The following is a 22,678-nucleotide window of genomic DNA, read 5'->3' on the forward strand; positions in this document are numbered from 1 at the left end:
TAGTCACCAAAAATACAATTGGTAACACACTACGCTGTCAAGGACTGAAATCTTGCAGCACCCACAAGGTCCCCCTGCTCAAGTAAGCACATGTACAGGCCTGTTTGAAATTTACTCTTGGGTGTAAACCTCCTTCCCTCTGCCAGGGCATTAAAAATTGGTTGTGGATGGGTATTCCAGCATGACAATAACCCAAAACACACAGCCAAGGCAAGAAAGGAGTGGCTAAAGAAGAAGCACATTATAGTCCTGAAGTGGCCTATCCAGTCTCCAGACCTTAATCCTATAGAAAATATGTGGAGGGAGCTGAAGGTTTGAGTTACCAAACGTCAGCTTCGAAACCTTAAATTGATTGTAAAGTCACACTTTTTTTTTTATACCAAACATGTTATACTTACCTCCTCTGTGCAGTTGGTTTTGCAGAGAGCAGCCCGGATCCTCCTCTTCTCAGGTCAGTCTTTGCTGCTCCTAGCCCCACCCTCCTATCGAGTGCTCCCACAGCAAGCAGCTTGCTATGGGGGCACCCAAGCCAAGCTGCAGCTCCGTGTGTCCATTCAAACACAGAGCTGTTGTTCGGCACCACGTCCCTCTCCTGATAGGCTCACTGACTTTGATTGATTATATCTCAGCCAGTCTGGAGGGAGAGTCTCAAGATGGCCGAGGGACTCGTGGACATCGCTGGACAGAGAGGGGGCTCAGGTAAATATTAGGGGGGGCTAGGAAGGCTGCTACACACAGAAGGCTTTTTATCTTAATGCATAGAATGCATTAAAATATAAAACCTTTCTGACTTTACAACTCCTTTAATGACTTGGAGAGGATCTGCAAAGAGGAGTGGGAAGAAATCTCTCCTGAGATGTGTGCAAACCTGGTGGCAAACTACAAGAAACCTCTGACCCCTGTGATTGCCAACAAGGGTTTTGCCATGAAGTACTAAATCATGTTTTGCGGAGGGGTCCAATACTTATTTCACTCAATAAAATGCAAATCAATGTATAACTTTTTTAAAATGCGTTTTTTTTTTGGTGTTATTCTGCCTCTCACTGTTAACCACTTGCCGACCGCCCCACGCAGATTTACTGCAGCAGGGCAGCTCGGCTGCGCATAATCACGTACTGTAAATCCATGTTTATTATGTGCATGCAGGTTCGGAGGCATGCGCGTGCCGCCGGATCTGTGCTCCAGCTGTAATTAGACACAGCGGGAGCCCAGACCATGGTAGGAGTGGGCTTGATCGCCACCAGCATCCCGCAATCTTCATGGAAACTGCCAAGAAAGCCGCCTGCCTATGTAAACAAAGCAGGCGGCTCTCCTGTCACACAGGCACAATGAGATTGTGTGTTTCAGCTAAGCTGAAACACCGATCTCTGTGTGCCTGTCACAAAGCCCTCCCCCCACATTTAGCAAGCACATTTAGGCTTACATTTAACCCCTTGATCACCCCCAGTATTAACTCCCTGCCAATGTCATTTATAGAGTAACAGTGCATATTATTTAGCACTGATTACTGTATTAATGCCACTGGTCCCCAAAAAGTGTCACTTTGTGTCAGATTTGTCCGCCACAAAATCGCTAATAGCCGCCATTACTAATAAAAACAAAAAAAAACCCCTAAAAAGTCCAAAAATCTATTTCATAGTTTGTAAACGCTATAACTTTTGCGCAAACCAATTAAAATACGCTTTTTGGGATTTTTTTTAACAAAAATATGTAGCAGAATACAAATTGGCCTAAACTGATAAAAAAAAATAGGTTTTTTAAAAAATGTTTATTGGGAATGTTTTATAGCAGAAAGTAAAAAATATTGTGTTTTTGTTTTTAAATTTGTTTTTAAATTGTCGCTCTTTTGTTTACAGTGCAAAATCTAAAAACCAATTGTATTTGGGTACAGCGTTGCACGACCACACAATTGTTAGTTAACCACTTGACGACCAACCACCGCAGATTTACTGCGGCAGGCAGCCGCTCCTGGGCAAACCGACGTAGTACTACGTCGCTTGCTCAGGAGACTCATGGTCGCAGCAGAAACAGGCAGCCCCTTTCTAGGGTCATCCGTGATCACGAAAAGTGAATCCGTTTTACGAAACGAGTTCGTAGTAGTCAAGTGTACCCTGATTGTCCGAACCACATCCAAGGAGTGTAATGCAAACTCCCAAGGATGGCTAGGCTTAGGACACAGGGAAGGTAACACAATATTCTCATTCAGATGAAACTCTGAAACCACTTTAGGAAGGAAGGATGGATTCGGACGAAGAACCACCTTATCCCTATGAACCACCAGATATGGGGAACAACAAGATAATGCGGCCAGTTCTGACACCCTGCGTGCAGAAGTAATGGCCACCAAGAAGGCCACCTTCTGGGATAATGTAAGCAAGAGAATCTCCCTGATATTTTCAAAGGGAGGTTTCTGAAAAACCGACAACACCAAATTAAGATCCCAGGGTGGTAAGGGCGCGCGCACTGGCAGAGCCAAGTGCCGCACCCCCTGGATGAAATTCCGCACCAAGGAATGAGTAGCCAGAGGCTTCTGGAAGAAGATTGCTAACGCTGAAACCTGTCCCTTGAAAGTGCTCAACCCCCCTTTGCAGAAAAGCCAAGATTCGGGTCACCGAATAGGTACGTGGGGGAAAACCCAACGATTCACACCACGCAATATAAGCCTTCCATGTGCGATAATAGACTTTGCTGGAAGTCGCTTTCCTTGCTTTAATTAGAGTAGGAATAAATGAAGCTGACAATCCTCTGTCCTTCAGTACCTGGGTCTCAATGGCCAGGCCATTAAAGCCAGCGACTGTAAAGCACGATGGAAGATCGGTCCTTGAGACCGCAGATCCTCCCTGAGAAGAAGTCTCCAAGGAGCGTCCGCGACTAGTCTGCCCAAGTCGGCGTACCCGGCTTGACAAGGCCAGCCCGGAATTACCAGGATAACTGGAGTTCCCTCCACCTCTATCCTGCGGAGAAATCTCAGCAGTAACTTGAGAGGGGGGAAGACATACAGTAGCTGATACTGCCCCTACGGGGCGCTCAGCGCATCTGCTGCATCCGCTAGAGGATCGCCGGCGCGAGCCCTGTTGAGCCGACATGCCAACAGATCCATATCCGGGGTGCCCCAATGAAGGGACAGCTGGTGAAATACCTCTGGATGAAGAGACTATTCCTCTTGATCCAGAATCTGACAGCTGAGATAATCTGCCTGTCCACCCCCGGGATGAATATCGCGGAGAGAGCTGGAACAACTGTTCCGCCCAATAAAGAATGTTGGCCACTTCTATGGTGCCCCTTGGTGATTGACATAAGTCATGACCGTGGCATAGTCCGATTGGATCTGAACCGGGCTGCCCTGGAGCTGCTCGGTCCAGTAAATCGGACAAAGTCTGATCGCTCTCAGTTCCAACACATTTATCGGTAACCTGGAATTTATCAGAAGAAATGACTTCCCCTGGCTGAGCATCGGAGACCGAAGCCACCAGACCAGAGCCTCCCTGGTCCGCTCGCTCAATCGGATCCGATTGTCCAGGGAATCGGGATTCCGATTCCATTTGAGAAGAATCTCCTCTTGGAGAATTTGGGTGTGAGACTGGGCAAACGGTACTGCCTCTAAGGAGGCGACCATCAGTCCCAGCCAGTTGACGGACAGCAACATCCAAATCATTGACTGAATCTTCTGGAGTTTCTCCGCATGGAGAAACACTCTTGCCAAGGATGTATCCAAAATTAGGCCCAGATAGTTCAGTGTCCTGGTGGGAACCAGCCTGTGAAGATGGGGATATGAAGATAGGCACCCTAAATGTCTATGGATGCCAGGAGATCCCCCTGATGCAGGGAGGCCACCACTGTTCGGATGGACTCCATCTCTCCCAAGACCAGAATTGGACGCACCTAGCCCTTTTTCCTGGGCATTGTGAACAGGTTCGACTAGAACCCCTGAAACTGTCCAAGGAATGGGAACTACCACTCCCTGTTGCATCAAGCTGTCCCCCGCAAAGCTTTTTAAGTGACCCGGGGATGTTGAATATTGGAAGGGAAGAATCGCACCGGTGGAAGTGATCGAAACTCGATCTTGTATCCTGACCGTATGACCTCGCGAACCCCTTTATCCGGGATTCTGGAAAGCTATGGATCCGGAAACCGGTGAAGACGTCCCCCCACCCTAGAGATGGGTGGGGGCCCATTCTGTCAATCCAACGGGATAACAGTGGCTTTATTTAGTCTGGAAATCGGTGAGTCCACTATTGGTGGTACCGACCATCTTATAATGAGGGATACCTCAAACTGATAGCGCCTAGCAATGCGTTTGGAAATAGCAGGGGTTCATTTTCGGACGACCCCATTTGGGCAAGGGAAACCCTTCGCCATTTTGGTAGGCTTGCTAGTACCAAAAAAGGAATATCAGTCTCAGCTACCTCTGCCGGTGTAATCTCAAGATTTAAGGTTTCCCAGACAGACACAACTAGTGCCTCCACCAACGCTTCTTGTGCTATGGCGGAGGCAGAAGCGTCCTCCTCACTGTCTGTGGAGACCGTACCTGAGACAACAACCCCAGAAAAGGGGCTGCAATGACCAGCTCAGAATTCGTATCTGAAGTATCAGATGAAATAGGGGTAGGCGGGGGTCGCTTTTCTTGACCCCCGTCCCTGACAGGCTACCTCCACCCCGGGATACCAAAGACTCCAAAACTGCTGATAATGCATCATCACAAGTGGGGTACTGGAGGGTCCTGCGGCCACCTCGAGGGGATCAGGTGGGGATACATGTGTGGCAGGGTTCATGATTAACAAGACACTTGCCAGCAAACACAAAAAATTAATTGCAAGAAAAAACATTTTTTTTTTTTTTTTTTACTTAGTCCCCCAGCGCAATAGTGCCCCTCAGTGTACCTGCTTGGACCCCTCAGAGAGAGAGAGAGAGAGAGAGAGACCCCAAGGCTCACCTGATGCACAGAAGTTTCTTATCAACCTGCTTCCAGCACTGTCTGTTACAGACAGGAAGTCTTTGGCTTGCTTTTCCGGGCCAAGGAGGCGGCTCCGCCCCTTTACACGCCTTCCGGCGCCTCCCAATTACTCCTTGAGGTGTTTGGTCACCTCAAACATGGCCGCCCCCATGCTGGAGACACGAGGCTACGCCAATATGGCGGCCTCGTGCGATCTGCAGGAAAATGGCGGCGGCCTGTGGAGGATAGCGGCGGCTTGAGCAAAGTAGCAGCGGCCTGCGGGAGTGTGCGCTCGGCCTGTGCGGCCTGCGGGAGTGTGCGCTCGGCCTGTGCGGCCTGCGGGAGTGTGCACTCGGCCTGTGCAGCCTGCGGGAGTGTGCGCTCGGCCTGTGCGGCCTGCGGGAGTGTGCGCTCGGCCTGTGCGGCCTGCGGGAGGTAGTCCTCGGCTTGTGCGGCCTGCGGGAGTGTGCGCTCGGCCTGTGCGGCCTGCGGGAGGTAGTCCTCGGCCTGTGCGGCCTGCGGGAGGCTGTGCGGCCTGCGGAGGTGACCGGCTTTATGGAAGGATGGCGACCTGCGGATGCGGTAATCCAGGCATAGGCATCGGCCTGTATACACATTATGTCAGGTAGGATACCTCTATACCTTAATAGTAATGCCTTTTAGCAGTCTGCCACTGACTTCAGTCATCTCCCTTATAGTGTCATATAGTGACTATAGATAGTCAGCTCCCAAACCAAGCTCTTAAGAGGGGGATCAATGACACCTGCTAGGATCACGTCCATCCATCCCAGAGAGGGGTCCGCGTCCACCAACAAACCCGACAGGGGGAGAGGGGGAACATTTTACTTACCATACCGGAACCAGGCGGGCGCCAACTCCTGACAGAACCCCTCTCCACCGGGGTGGGGGGGCTGTCGACCAATACGGACGCCGTGACTCAGTTTGCAACTGGTCATTGGCGTCCAGGCGAGATGTTTAACTCGCAGGGTCAGTCCCCGTCCAGTGGGACTATGTCGCGGCCGATCCAGCGCGGAGCTATGGCCTGCACGCGCTCATAGGCTGAACTGGGGTGACCACTGGATCTCAACATCCAGCCCGTCACCCAGTTTCAGCGTACTTGCTTAAAGATCTCACAGGAACACTGGAGAAGAAAAGCTGCCTAAAAAAGTATTTCTAAAAAATCTTGCCAAGACCAAAGATCCCAGCAAGGAACTTAGGTCCTTACTCCTAACTAGACAGAAAAAAACTGATATCCTGTAGCAGGAAGTGAGAGGATATACCCTCTGGGACTGCCCCTAAGGTGTGGCCAGAACGTTTTCTTTCCTGTCTAGTCCTACTCCTGTAGAGGGCAGTATAACCCGAGTTGATATTAATCAAGGAGGACTGCGTCTGTCAATGAGCGACAGAGAAAAAAAACTTACTATAAAAATTATAGACTGATCATTTCTTTGTCGGTGGGCAAACTTACAAAATCAGCAGAGGATCAAATACTTCCCCCTGACTGTATCTGTTGTCTTTTGACTAAAAGGCAACATTTGCATTTCAGTAACAAAGCTGTTTAGTCTAGTTAAGTTGCATGTTTGGGGGCATGCGTTTGAAGCCTCTAATGCAAAGGATTACAAAAATATCACTATGTTCTCATGCTTGGGAATGGAAAGGTTCTATTTAGCGATATAATAAGATGGACATACAGGAGTCTGACTTTAAAAAATAATTCTACTTCCGGTTCCGGCACCACATGAGGAAGGAGTGAAGGGCAGCGGCTCCGGCATAATCGGCATATAAAAACGTAACTATACCGCTCAAATCGCCTCGGCGACCGGCCCCAACCACCCCTAGAGGATCCGCTATCACTGCCCGTACGAATGGACCGCTTTGTGGTCCACACCGGGACCGGAGCCGCCACTCAGCCGCGCCAGGACATCTCACAGCAGAGAGCGCCCTCCTCCCCAGGCATCATGACCGCTGCTGAGCCCATGGATGGCGCGGTCTCCCCCTCCTTGCCGACTCCTCTTCCTGACACTCCGGAGGATGCACAATGCCACAAGATGGCTCAGGCGGTAGCAGCACTCCTGTCTCCCACTATAGCGGAGGCTGTGGAGAAGGCGGTGGCAGCGGGCATTACACAGCTCCGCATGGACATTGCTGATCAGGCCAAACGCCTCACAGAGGTGGAGCACAGGGTCTCTGACATTGAGGATGAGCTCCAATCGTCCTTCACCAAGGAACCCAAACTTGCTCAAACTCAACATTATATCCTTGACAAGCTGGATGACCTTGAGAACAGGTCAAGAAGGAATAACCTTAGAATAATCGGGCTGCCAGAATCCGTTAACACCGGCATGCTTATAGAGGTATGTGCCACTCAGATCCCGCGCGCTCTGGGCATTACCGCCAACTGCACGATAGAACGGGCACACCGTTTGGGTGCCCCCTCTAATGACCGTAAGACCCCCCGCCCAGTTATCGTAAGATACCTCAACTACTCGGACAGACTGGCTATCCTTAAATCTTTCAAGAATGCAAAGTCACTTATTCTGGATGGTCATAAACTACTGTTATTTGCCAAATACTCCCAAGAAGTCGCCCGTCGGCGCAAAACTTTCCAGCCTTCCTGCAACGCATTGTTTCACAAAGGCATAAAATTCACGCTGGCTTACCCGCAATTCTGCGGTTCACTGACCCGCATGGAGAAGCGTTATCGTTCTCCCATCCCGATGAGGCGGCTGATTACATCAAATCTCACCTGCATCTCAACTTGGACACCCCTGCTGCTCCCTCCCTATCCCCCTCCGCGAGAGACCTCCTGGGCCCCGGCAGAAACTCGCCTAAAAGACCCCGTGTGTCATACAATTCCCGCCAGGGCAGACCGCGCTGAAATGCGCCTACGGTTTGTATCACGTTCTAACTTACCAATTGGGTTTGCTATCAGGGGCCCTGCTCAGTTCTAACAGGTCTGGTATTTTTTTTTTTTATATTGTACTGTTTGTTCCTGCTTTTGATCTCAGTGATCGTTAGCAAGCCGCTGATGCCTGACATGTTCCTGTCACTTTGCTCACTGGTTTGCTCTCGACTTGTCGTGATGCTTTAATCTATGTTTTTTCTCTGTTTCCCCAGCCTTATCGGAGCACTGGTCCTCTCGCTATGGGTGAAGGGTTTCCGTTTATTAGTGTCCTCCAAGTGTGTTTTTTTTTTCTTTTTCCTGGGAGCGACTATACCATTTCTCCGATGGCGAGTGGAACCAGCCTCAACGCCGTTAACGCTGCGGGCTATGTGAGTCTCATGTGGAAAAAAGAGAAGTTAATGCTTATACTCTTGTGTGTTATGATGTATTACTATTCACTATGTTATTGCTGGTTTACCCCTGTTTCAGCTTCTTTAGGCCAGGTTAGGGCCGTATCCATACTCACCTCACCAGGGACCTGGTATGTCACCCTTAAGTGCTTTTGTACTGCCACATACAGCCAGTGGCTTACCCTCTCCCCTCCCCTCACCTTATCAATCCATATTGTAAGGCCTCTTCCTTATGATCCCCCTTAATCTCCGGATAGTCTCCTGGAATGTCAAGGGCCTTCGATCGCCTATTAAACGCATGGCTATCCTTAGGCAGTTAAAACGTCTCAAAGCCGACATCGCCATGTTGCAGGAAACCCACCTTTCCTCAGCCGATATTGAACGTATGCGCAAGCTTTGGGTGGGCCGAGTCTATGGCTCGGCTGCGCCCAAGGCAAAGCTGGTGTTCTCATACTGATACATAAGCGCCTTACACATGATTGCACCCCCCTATACACCGATGACCAGGGCAGGATACAGGTCCTTAAATTATCCCATGGCCCTAAGGACATCATCCTGTCCAACGTGTATGCCCCCACACCTCCGACGCACGCCTTCTTCCATGCCCTCACGGGCGTACTGGCCCCATACGCCCACCTCCCCCTGCTGGTTGGTGGCGACTTTAACGTGGTCATGAACCCTACAGAAGACAGGTCACTGAAGTCACCTGCAGGTGTCCCCCATGCCCATTCCACAGGCATTACGCTGTCGGCGTTTGCTGACAGTCTTCACTTGACTGATGTGTGGCACCTAGCGCACCCCACAGACAGAGAATATACCTTCTATTCCTCCCCCCATGGCACGTTCTCACGCATAGATTATTTCCTTTGCACCGCACCCCTCCTTCCTACGCTACACGACCCTTCAATCTCCGACCTGGTAATCTCTGACCACTCCCCCCTTTTGGTCGACCTGTCCTTGTCAGAATCGCCCTCTGCCCGTACAACCTGGAGATTTCCGTCTTACCTTGCTAATAACGCTGACCTCTTATCGATCCTGACCCGCACCTGGGAAGAATTCCTGCGTGATAATGAATCTCACTCATCTGACCCTATCTTGCTGTGAGAGACCGGAAAAGCTGTCCTTAGGGGCAGAATCATCGCTTTTGCATCGGCTTACAAGCGGAATTCGGAGACTAAATATCAGACCGCTAGCGCCAACTTGCGCTTTGCCCATTCCGAGCTCCTGCAGCAAAATACTCCTGCCCGCAGAGCCCACTGGAAGGAAGCTAAGCGATGCTTTGATGAGTGGGCAATGGCACACGAACAATTCCATCGCTCTGTCCAAGATCTTCAGTACCATAAGTACGGCAATAAGTCTGGCAAACTTCTGGCCCGTTTGTGCAGGGGCCCCTTCACTCCAACCCATATCACCTCCCTCAAAGACCAGTCGGGGGCATTAACTGACACCCCGAAAGGGATTAACTCTGTCATGCAGCAATTTTATGCTAAACTGTATGGCCCTGATCCGATAAATGTCGAGGAAGCCAATAAATTTCTGGAGGAGGTCCATCTTCCACGGGGAACGACAGATCAATTATCTGCCCTGAATGCGCCTCTCACCACTGAGGAGGTAATGTCTTCCATTACATCCCTATCCCCTGGCAAGGCCCCCGGACCGGATGGGTACACGTCCGAGTATTACAAGCTGACCAAATCCTTGCTTACCCCCACGCTGACTAACGTCTTTCAACATATCATGGATGGAGGGAGGTACATGCCCACGGGCTCACAGGCCTTCATAAAGCTCATCCCGAAACCTGGAAAGGATGCTACGGAGCCGGGCTCCTATCGTCCGATTTCACTCATCAACCTAGATGCTAAACTTTTATCGAAAATTATAGCCTCCAGATTGGCCGTGATCATGCCATCTCTCCTCCATCCATCGCAGGCGGGTTTTACCAAGGGGCGCTCCGCGACGTCTAACATTCGCAAGGTCCTGGCATTATTGGCGCAAGCACGAGCCGACCCTTCTAACAACTATGCCATTATTACGTTGGATGCCGAAAAGGCATTCGACAATGTTAGTTTTCAGTGGCTACGCCTGGCCCTCCAAAAATTCGGCTTCTCAGGCCCCTTCCTCCACCTCATATCGGCGATGTATGCATCCCCTACGGCTAATGTTGTAACTTCTAATGTTATATCAGAACCCATCCCCCTGCACAAGGGGACCAGGTAGGGCTGCCCCCTCTCCCCACTATTATTCAATTTAGCTTTAGAACCCCTCTCCAGACACTTATCCTTCACTTCCCCCCTGAAGGGCATTCGGATTGGTCGAGAGGAAATTAAGTCTACCCTATTCGCAGATGATATTCTATTGTTCACCTCCGACCCGGAACGAGACATGCACCATGTCAAGGATGTATTCGACAGATTTAAATTGTGCTCAGGTCTGCGCATCAACTATACGAAGAGTGAAATACTTCCTCTCGGCCAACCGCGCTCTCTAGAGTGGACCTCGCAATCCCCCTTTGCCATTGCCAAAACCAGTATTAATTACTTGGGTATTCATATAGGTAAATCTCCCGACTCCCTGTACCAATTAAACTATACCCCATTGATAGCAAAACTGGCTGTAGAACTGGACAATTGGGTCTCCCTTCCGCTGTCTCTCCTAGGCAGGTGTCACCTCTATAAAATGGTCATGTTCCCTAAATTGTTATACCTTATGCAGACACTTCCCCTGCTTATTAAACACACTGACATTAACACCTTAAACAAATCCCTTTCCAGGTTCTTGTGGAAAACCAAAAAGTCAAGGATCTCTCTCCCCAAACTATACCCCCCCAAGTCACTTGGGGGCGCAAACCTACCCGATATTAGACTGTACAATTTATCTTGCCTGTTGAGAGTGGGTATGGATTGGCTAAAGGGGTCTTCTAGGTTCTCAAATTTTTCTTTGGAATCACAAATCCCGGTCCCTTTTTCCCTAGCAGGGCTCCTGCATAGCAAACTAAAGGATCTCCCCCCAAATCTCAGGTCGAATATCTTGTTCCGAGATACTCTTGTGGCTTGGAGGGAGATTAGGAAAAAATTGGGTCTACCGCAGTACATATCCCAACATCTCCCTATAGCGGGAAACCCGTCCCTGTGTTCTATGGTACTGGAAAGCATCTACTCAACCTGGGCCCAGGAAGGACTAAGGACTTTTGCTCAATTATTTGACTCGACAACGGGTGCACCTCTCCCCTTCGAAGACCTGCAACACCTTTATAAACTCCCTGTTCACCATTTCCTGCATATACATCAGGTCACCTCCCATGCCATGGCTTTGTGCAGAGACAGATCAAAGCGATTCCTGCCTTCCATCTTGGATACCATCCTATCTGTGGAACATCCTAAACTCGCCCACGTCTACCGTCCTCTACAGGCCACAATACTGGACACACGACTGGACTTCACCAAATCTTCATGGGACAAGGCCCTGAATATTACTGGCTCCAAGCGGCTCCTGATATCGGGGTATATCACCACATGTGCCTTCAACACTAACGAATTTTGGAGGGAGCAGCAATTGAAAATACTCCACCATGCCTACTCTCCTTTTTCATCCTCTCCCCTGCATGTTCCATTCCAAGGATGTTCCTGGTGCTCAGCGCACCGCCCTACGTTACACCACCGGCTGTGGAGTTGCCCGATTGTGTCATCCTTCTGGAACAGCGTGGAACTTCTGATACATAGGGTCACTGGCCTTCAACCCACGAAAAATCCCCTTCCACTGTTGTTTGGACTTTTGGACAATAAACCTCCGCTTGCTTATGTCACACATGACAAAACCCAGGCGTCTATACTGCTTGCTCATAAAGCATGGATCTCTACGTGCCTAATGCTTGCCCGTAGGACCATTCTCAGACACTGGATATCCCCCTCCCCACCCACTGAGAAAGAGCTACAATCGGACTTGGATAGCCTGCTTACCAAGGATCGTCTGGACCTGTCTGTCTTCAAGTCCAACCCAATTAAGTTCTAGAGGAAATGGCAGGCGTATCTGGTGCTTTTCCACCCGAACTCTTCTCCACCCCCATTTACCACAGAGGCTGATACAGCTCACTAGAGTACTCCCTTGACTCCCACTTCTCTTCCCCCCTCTCCTCCTGGATTATGTAGATGGTTTGAATTGCCCTATACTATTACTACCTGCTGAAAGATCATCAGGCCTTGTCCTTGTTCCCCCCCCTTCTTTCCACCCCTTTGGCTGTAGTTGGTCATCAAACATATGTGATATACCTAGATAGTTCTTCGATACTGATATGTCTGCTAACCTGGTCACCCCTCCCTCCCTTCCTTACCCCCCATGTTCCTCCTCCTTCCTTTCCCCCCTCTTCCAGTTCTACTGCTCTACCCCGCTTGTTCCCTCTCCCCACAGGGCATTCACTCTGCTCTCACCTTTTCCCCCTCCCCCTCCTTCCCCCCTCCCTCCCTTCTCTCTTGGCTGACATTAGTTTTGGTCTCTTGCCACCTTGGTTCATTTGCTTTGATTTCAGTTGTATGGGCCCACTGTATACCAAACATGTTCTACTGTTGAACTTTTACACTCGTGTTTTGAGTGGACTGTTGTATAATTTGTAAATTGCTGAAAAATCAATAAAAATTTCTTTAAAAAAAAAAAAATAATAATTCTAACCAGATTTATATTTTTTAATTTTCAGTTCTAGCTAGAGTGCAGAAGGATTAGTGCATTTGTCAGCGTTTTCTGTATACTCATTGTGGAAATAACTCACTTCTTATGAGGTGAAGGATTTAAAAAGGAAAGGAATCTCCCCAACAGGAAAACAAACAGCAATATAGACAGTCCCCGAGTTACAAACATCTGACTTACAAATGACTCCTACTTACAAACGGAGGGAGATAACAGGAAGTGAGGAGAAATCTGTTGGAGATGCAACAACTTTAAGCTTAGCCTATAAACTGTAGTTCACAAATAGGACACTAGCTGTCACTAATGCTCAGTGATATGCTATGCATTTTCTATGATGTGTTGTAATTTCCTGTACACTGTACTTGCTGGTTACCTCTTCCGGTCTGTGTTTTACCTTACAATGAGAAGGTGACATCTTTGCTATCTGTGGCTATGTTCCAATAAAGAAGCCAATTCCTGTTACTCCACAATGTCTGATCTGAATAGACTCCGCTGCACCCAGTGATCACACTCTGCAACAGTTATGGGCCCAGGATCCGGATAAAAGTCTTATGACCAGATGCGGCCCAGGCAGAACAAAGCTTTGAATGGGAGACAGTGTGACTGATGCGGAGATCGACAAAAGGAAGGTTTCCAGTGACATCTCCTATAGACAAGTAAGACTGTTCATATATAAAGGAGGGAAAAATGGCCGGAAACTCAGAACTTAAACTCTCAGTGGCCAAGCTGAACAATGACAATTATCAGCTATGGAAGTTTAAAGTGGAAATGCTATTATCTAGAGACGACTTGTGGAAGGTTACCATCACAGAGAGGCCACAGGACAATAATTAGGACTGGGACAAGAAAAACAGACAGGCACGGGCCACCATAAGCTTACTAGTGGAGGATGATCAGCTCATACATATATGCCATGAGGACACAGCAAAAGGCATGTGGGACATACTGAAAAGACTGCATGAAAGATCCAGTTTAAACAGCAAGCTGTTTCTACTGCGGAAACTTTACAGAATGAGACTTAGCAGAGAACAGAACATGCAGGAGCATACAAACGCAATGCTGGAAGTGATTGCACAACTCAGATCAATCGGGGAGAATATAACAGACAGCCACGCTGCAGCAATGTTGTAATGCAGTTTGCCCGATACATATATTGCACCGATCAATGCACTGGAGACACGGCCTGAGACAGATCTAACGCTATCATTTGTAAAAACCAGGCTCATAGATGAGTATCAGAGAAGAAAGGAATTAGAGCATGACTCCACAGAAACGGACACCAGAACCGCTCTTAAAGCTACAGACGCAAGGTTACACAGGAAAGAGACCAGAGTGTGTTTCAGATGTCACAAACAGGGACACATAAAGAAAGACTGTACTATATGGAAAGCAGAGCAAATAAGACAGCGTCCCTCTTATGCTAAACAAAAGGTCAAAGCCACAATCAATGATCCATGGGAAGGAAACTGGAATGCCACATTTAAAGTGACAGGCAACAATAAATGTCAAGGCTGGTGCATCGATTCGGGGGCAACCAGTCACATGACAAGTGATAGAAGTTTTTTCACAGAACTTGATCTGAACAACAAAGAAAATATTTATCTTGCAGATGGAAGCAAAATACATGCAGAAGGATATGGGAATGGAACCCTTGTATGCCCTGATGATGCGGGACATAATCTAGTCATTCCAGTGAAAGATGTGCTTTATGGTCCTAATCTAGAAGGAGGACTCTATCTGTGAAGCGTCTAACAGCCAGAGGACTCACTGTAAAATTCCAAGGTGACAAGTGTTCAATCCTAAATGGCAACCAGACAGTAGCAAGTGCCAAGCTGGATGATCATCTATATCACCTCGACACAGTGAAGGAAAAGGTGAGACTATGTACACACAAGCACAATGACTGTATACATATATGGCACAGACATCTAGGTCACAGACACCCATAATGCATACAGGAACTACAGAGGAGGAATCTGACAAGGGATCTAACAATATCCCCTTGTCCAGTTACTGTTAAGTGTGAATGTTGCATTAAATCCAAAGCTACAAGAGCAACACTTCCCAAAGTCAGTCAGAAGAGAGCTTCAAGAACACTTGACTTAGTTTACAGTGACGTGTGGTCCCCTAAACCCACCTACACCTGGAGGCAAAAGGTACATAGTGACTTTCATAGACGACTATTCAAGATACACAGTCACTTACCTAATGCAACACAAGAGTGAAGTTTTTGACAAATTACAAGATTATATAATAAAGACCAGTAACAAGTTTCAGAGGAAGCCTCTCATACTTCGGAGTGACAATGGAGGTGAATTCACAGGATATAAGATACAAGAGTACTTAAAACAGAATGGAATAGAACATCAAAAGACAGTCCCATATACACCAGAACAAAATGGAGTAGCCGAAAGAAAGAACAGAACTCAGACTGAAATGATGAGATGTATGCTGACAGACTCTGGACTACCACAAAAATACTGGGGTGAATATTTGCAGAACAGACTTCTTTCCAGAACAATAGAGAAAACTCCATATGAACTATGGCACAATGAGAAGCCAAATGTAAAACACCTAAGAGTTTTTGGATGCAAAGCATTCATCTACATACCTGAAGAAAAACGCACCAAACTTCAAAACAGAGCATTTGAAGGTATCTTTGTTGGATACAGGGACAATGTCAAAGGTTACAGAATCCTAAATCCCAAAACAGACAAGGTTACCATTAGCAACAGCATAACTTTTGTTAAAGATTTAAGAGACAATGTATTGACAACAGTAGAAGCAAAAATAGAAGGGAAAACTGACATTTACCAGCCCATCTCTGTAACTTCTGAACAAACAGTTGAAGTGAGTGCAGACTCTACCAGTACTGAAGAGCAGACACAAGAAGGCTCAGACACAAAAACAAGATGTTCAACAAAAGAAAACAAAGGTAAACCACCTGTACGTCTCTCATACAAAGCAAGTACTGTCAGTATCAACAAACCTGCAACCTGGGAAGACATATCTCAGCTTTCAGAACAAGAAGCAAGTAAATGGATAAAGGCAGCTGATGAAGAGATAAAATCCATGCATGACACTAAAACATGGACACTTACAAAGCTATCACCCGGAAGGAAAGCCATAGGCTGCAAATGGACTTTTAAAGTGAAATACAATGCAGATGGCACAATTGAAAGATACAAAGCAAGGCTAGTAGCCAAGGGCTATTCTCAAAAATATGGAGAGGACTATGAAGAGACATCTGCACCAGTAGTCAAGCACACTACAATACGGACTTTACTGACAGTAGACGTCACAAGGAAAATGCAAGTGAAACATTTTGATGTGAAAACCGCATTTCTACATGGCGAGCTAACAGAAGAAATTTACATGGAACAGCCGCCAGGGTTCAAAGATGAACAAAGGCCAGACCTAGTGTGCAAACTTCGTAGGAGTATATATAGTCTAAAGCAAGCAGCCAGAGCGTGGAATATAAAAATAAATTAAGTGCTTACACATCAAAACTTTCTGAGGAGTAAAGCAGACCCCTGCTTATACACAAAGAAATTGGCAGACAGATGGGTCTATATGCTTATTTATTTGGATGATATCCTGATTTGAGCAAGAAGGGGATGAAGCAGAAATACTAGAAAAACTAAATCAGAACTTCGACACCAAAGATCTTGGCAACATAAAGAATTACCTCGGCATCCAGATCGAGAGAGAGGAAGATGGCAGCTTTCTTCTGAACCAAAGACACAAAATACAAGAAATAATTGAAACATTTGGAATGGAAGACGCCAAACCAGTAAAGTCTCCTATGGAAACCAACTACCTAAAGGAGATGAATTGCCAAGATAAAACATTACCTACTAATACTCAATACAGGAAAGCAATAGGGAAATCGCTGTATCTTATCACTGCTACAAGGCCGGACATTGCAGCAACTGTTGGAATCCTATGCAGAAATGTTTCGATGCCAAGTCAAAAGGACTGGAATGCTGTAAAGCGAATCATTCGCTATCTTAAAGGGACGTCGCACTACAAGTTAAAGTTACCAGCAAGTGATGAAAGAAACTTAACAGGATATGTGGATGCTGACTGGGCAGGAGACACCAGCGACAGGAAATCTACCAGTGGCTACTTATTTTTTCTGTCAGGAGGTGCCATCAGTTGGACTAGTAAAAAGCAACTCTCTGTTTCACTGTCATCTACTGAAGCAGAATACGTTGCTGCAGCGCAGGCAAGCCAAGAAGTTATATGGCTGAGACAGCTATTAACAGATTTGGGTCTACCACAGTTGAGACCAACAGAAATCTATGAGGACAATCAATGATACCTTGCACTTGTGCACATGGAAGGAGTTAATTCAAGAACCAAGCACATTGATGTGAAGTTCCACTTTCTTAGGGATCTTCAAGAGAAAGGTCTTCTTGAGTTACTTTATTTCCCAACCAAGGATATGACAGCAGATATCCTTACAAAGCCTCTGACCGCTGAAAGACACTCAAGGCTTACAAAGAAGATGGCTTTAATAGACTAAGCCTCAGCTGTTGAGAAGGGGTGTTGGAGATGCAACAACTTTAAGCTTAGCCTATAAACTGCAGTTCAAAAATAGGACACTAGATGTCGCTAATGCTCAGTGATATGCTATGCATTTTCTATGATGTGTTGTAATTTCCTGTTCACTGTACTTGCTGGTTACCTCTTCCTGTCTGTGTTTTTCCTTACAATAAGAAGGTGATATCTTTGCTATCTGTGGTTATGTTCCAATAAAGAAGCCAATTCCTGTTACTCCACAATGTCTGATCTGAATAGACTCTGCTGCACCCAGTGATCGCACTCTGCAAAAAAAATCTACCGTAGGAAGGGAAATTCACTCCTGTAAGAGTTCTCAGGGAAAAGGGTGTCTCTGCTGAAGCTTTATTACTAATCCTTGTTTCCACAATAACCCAAATTTTCAAAATCCAATTGTCATAGGGACAGAATGTGAGGGGAAATCTTCTGAACTGGGGCACAGACAGCAAAACAAATGGTACAGGGGTGCCAACGCTTCCTTATGCTATCCAAAAAGCTTAAAAAAATGTTTTGGCTGGAGTTGCATCTAAAAAATGTACCTGTTGCAACTTACATACAGATTCAACTTATGAACAAACCAACAGACCCTATCTTGTTTGTTACCAGGGTACTGACTGTATAGACCTGACACAAGTTTTTACCCTTTTTCACTGTGTTTAAAGGTGAAAAAAGACAATCAAAGAGGTCAACATAAATAAGATGTAATCCAATTATAAAACCAATATATATATATATATATATATATATATATATATATATATATATATATATATATACACACATATTTGCACACTGCTCAAAAAGTTAAAGGAACATTTTTTTTGTCAGAGTATAGCATCAAGTCAATTTAAACTCCTGGGATATTGGTTTGATTAGTTACATAGCGGAGGGGGTTGTTAATCAGTTTCAGCTGCTTTGGTATTAATGAAATAAACAACAGGTGCACTAGATGGGCAACAATGAAACAACCCCCAAAACAGGAATGGTTTTACTGGTGGTGGCCACTAAAATAGTTTTTCCCTACTCGTTTTTTCTGACTGTTTTTCACTAGTTTTGCATTTGGCTAGGGTCAGTGTCACTACTGATAGCATGAGGTGATACCTGGACCCTATAGAGGTTGCACAGGCAGTCTTCCAGGATGGCACATCAATACATGCCATTGCCAGAAGGTTTGCTGTGTCTCCCATCACAGTCGCAAGAGCATGGATGAGATTCCAGGAGACAGACAGTTACTCTACCCATCAGCAGGACTGGTATTTTTTTCTTTGTGCCGGAGGAACAGGATGAGCACTGCCAGAGCCCTACAAAATGACCCCAAGCAGGCTACTGGTGTGAATGTCTCTGACGAAACAATCTGAAATAGACTTCATGAGGGTAGCCTGAGGGCCCAATGTCCTCTAGTGGGCCCTGTGCTCACTGCTCGGCACCATGGAGCTCGATTGGCATTTGCCATTGAACACCAGAATTGGTAGGTCTACCACTGGTGCCCTGTGCTTTTCACAGATGAGAGCAGGTTCACCCTGAGCACATATGCCAGGTGTGAAAGGGTCTGGAGAAGCCATGAAGAACATTATGCTGCCTGTAACATCATTCAGCATGACTGGTTTGGAGGTGGGTCAGTGATGGTTTAGGGATGCACAGACCTCTACAAGCTAGACAATGGAATCCTGACTGCCATTAGGAATCAGGATGCAATCCTTGGACCCATTGTCAGACCCTACACTGGTGCAGTGGGTCCTGGGTTGCTCCTGGTGTACAACAATGCCTGACCTTAAATGGCGAGAGTATGCAGCCAGCTCCTGAAGAATGTAGGAATTTATACCACTGAATGGCTCCCACGCTCGTCTGACCTAATTTCAATAGAACACCTCTGGGACATTATGTTTCGGTCCATCTGACACCGCTAGGTTTCACCTCAGTCTGTTTAGGAGCTCAGTGATGCCCTGGTCCAGATCTGGGATCAAATACCCCAGGACACCATCCATCATCTCATTAGACATTGTCAGGCATGCATACAAGCACATGGGGGCGATACAAACTACTGAGTGCCATTTTGAATTGCTGCAATGAAATTTCAGCAAAATGGACTAGTCTGCTGCATAATTTTTTCACTTTGATTTTTAGGGGTGGTTTTGAGTTCAGCCTTCTGTAGGTTGATAATTTTCATTTCCATCAAATTATGTGGCATCCTTTCGTTCCTAACACATTACCCAGTCCATTTCAGTATAAATATCCAGTCTGATATTTTTTCCCCATTGAGATCTTATGTGTTTTCAAAGTGTTTCTTTAATATTTTTTGAGCAGTTTATATACTATATTTCACCACTATTTTCAAATAAATATATACAGTATATATTTGACATTCTGTGGACAAAAAAGGCAAAATAAAAAAAAAAGACTAGAACATCCTACACACAGTGGGGCTGATTTGTAAAAATCTACAGAAAGAATAAACAAGGTTGTTGTGCCACAAAGTAAGTAATCTGGTGTCAGCTTTTATTTCTGGCCCACCCTGGATAAGTGACAGTTGGAATCTGATTGGTTCCCAAGAGCATAAGCACCATTGTCCTTGCTTTATTGTTTTTATAAATGAGGCTAAGCAAGGAAGGCATATAAACTCTTCACAACAGCCTATAAGACATGGCTTTAACCTTCACAATGCTTTTACATGTTCTTAGGTATACATAGTTGCACATAATTTATTTATTTAGTAGTTTGCGGTAGTTTTAGCAAATTGGTTCTGCAATATTTACAGTACACATTGCAAAACTAATTTGGTAATACACAGAATGTGCAAATTCTTGGTTTGTTACCTCTAAGAACGGCAGTTTTGGTTAAAAAAGGGAGCAGTTATTTTAGGAAATATATGATTGGTTTCACATTTATGGTCAGCTATCACCAAGTTTATTATATAGAGAAAAGTCTAGTAAAGTCTGCTGGTTCCCCATATTTTTGTAGCCAAAAGGAACCATCTATTAATATTTATAAAATTATATCTCATTTGGGAAGTAGTAGGAGTGTTTTGGCAACCCTCATTAACTTTCTCAGATTTCAGCAGATCAAATCAAGAGGTTTCCTGAGTAAATCATATGAGTATATGAGCCCCTCAGGTGGGGCAGAGTCTAATCTAAAAAATTACATTTTTTAATATAAAACCAAAATCAATACGCCCCTGTGTTCTACCCCTTAAAGGTAAAAGATTGCATAGAAAAACAATCTCTCTATTTAAAAAAAAACATAAAATCTGCTACAAAAAAAATAGGCACAGTCTATAAAAATAGTTAAAGTGCAACTTGTAGCCAGAATTAAAGATGGGCGAACAGGCAAAAATTTTAATTCAGAAGAGGCATGCTTTGGCAATGCCAAATCTGACGGAACTCCCGTGCATGCGTGATATAACCCAGTAGTTATGATTTATGGAGCGCTGTGTCCCTCAATGTACAAAAGAGAAACATAGTTTTTATTTTATTTTTTTTATTGTTTTAGATTACTTACTTTAAGGAAGACCTGCAGGTCCTGGGTTTGTGTATGTTGTAGAATTTCTTGCTGTAGGTGCCTGAATATTGCTATGCACAGGTATACCTGATAATCCACCCCAAGAAGGATACACACAGCAAAGTAGTGGCATATCTCACTCCAGTCCAGGTAATTCCAGAAACATTGGCTTAGCCAGTGCTGACAGATCTGAAAATAAAACATAAGAAAACACATTTTTTTTTTAAATTCTAAACTGCTTTTTTTTAAGTCTAATACATGCCAAAGCCACCTTTTATAGACTGGAGTAGGGTCGTTATACATGCCAGTGTTCCTGTTTTGGGTCCACACAAGATGTGAGTTTAAAACAAGCCACAAAAAATAGAAAGTCTTGTTATTAGGAGAGATTTCTTCTAACTTTTTTTTTTTTTTCGAACAATACATTTTTATTGAGTTAAATGAAAACAAAAGAAACAAGGTCAGTACAAACTTGTGCAGTGCATTAGCCATTGGAAAAAAAGGGTGTAAGGCACTTTAACACATACTTTACATACAGAGGTAGTAACATTATCGCATGCTTCCATCAATGAAGACTTGAATCAATAGTACTATCAACACGTCAAAGCTCCTGAGTTCCCTCAACACCCCATTGGGATCATTAGTGTTGGGGAGGAAGAACCCTGACCATGGTCCAAGACGGGTCGGAAGTCTAGACCCCAGTACTGTGTGAAAATGCCAGTGGAAGTGCCTACTGCTATGAAGGGGGAGGAATAGTAACCAGGAACTAAAGGGAGATATACAAGAAAGGAGAGGGTAGAGGGGAGTACAGGAGACTTGGTTATAAGACGTAGGGCCACATTTCTCAAGATTTTTGGAAACGATTATAGGTCAGTGCGTTAATAGCCAAGGATTTTTCGTATTGGTAATTAGTGTTAACAATTTCATCTTCTCACTTTTTGTCCCAAAGATGAAACAGAAAGTGATGAGAGATTCCCACAATGGGGATAAAGACAACTTTAATAATCAAACATTTTCCAAGCCTTCTCCACTTTAATACCTAAATGTTTTTTACTGCTGTCTGTGTTCCTACAGGGAAACTCCCCCACTCTATTTGTTTGAATAACTATTGTCATCAGAATTTAAAGTGAAGGAAAATCACCAATTTTGAGGTGACACTGGAACAGGAACAGAAGGGAAACCTTCCAATGGGCCTTACCGTTCCAGTAAAAATTAAGAAACAAATTTGTAAAGATTTCTTCTCACCTTCTCTTGCATCTCCAAGACAGGAAGTGAATGGGAAACCTCCCCAATGGGACACACACAGCAAAAAATAAATTGAAAGGAATTTTAATCCTCCTTTTCTCTATATTTCGTTATAATTAAACCTTAAAGCCAAATTCTGGTCTACACCCTCACTTCAAGGTTTAGTTCCTTGTATAGGTCTATAATTAAACCTTAAAGCCAAATTCTGGTCTATTGGGGGTCGGTATGTGTTGGTTTGGGGCGCTACCACCTTGCACTACCCAGTGTGCAAAATAAATAGTGTATGCGGTCCCATAAAGTGCACTGTGCTCACTTAAATTAGCGAAAAAGTGCAAGAAATATATTACAAAGTATAAGGTGCTGCGTGCTGTATATACTTTGTAATATATTTCTTGTACTTTTTCGCTAATTTAAGTGAACACAGTGCACTTTATGGGACCGCATACATTATTTATTTTGCACACTGGGTAGTGC

The 22,678-nt window shown here is 45.4% G+C and overlaps 1 protein-coding gene across 2 annotated transcripts in view; it reads right to left on the reverse strand.

Moving 5' to 3' along the window:
- Positions 1 to 22,678, reverse strand: part of TBC1D32 (TBC1 domain family member 32) — a 532,407-nt gene that overhangs the window by 27,613 nt on the left and 482,116 nt on the right. For both annotated transcript variants that reach the window (XM_082249090.1, XM_082249089.1), the window contains exon 33: positions 20,963 to 21,151. In XM_082249090.1, coding sequence (XP_082105216.1) covers positions 20,963 to 21,151 — 189 coding nt within the window. The remainder of the gene's footprint in view (positions 1 to 20,962; positions 21,152 to 22,678) is intronic.

Source organism: Pelophylax lessonae, assembly GCF_965119305.1.
Source record: "Pelophylax lessonae genome assembly, chromosome: 3".
NCBI lineage: Eukaryota > Metazoa > Chordata > Amphibia > Anura > Ranidae > Pelophylax > Pelophylax lessonae.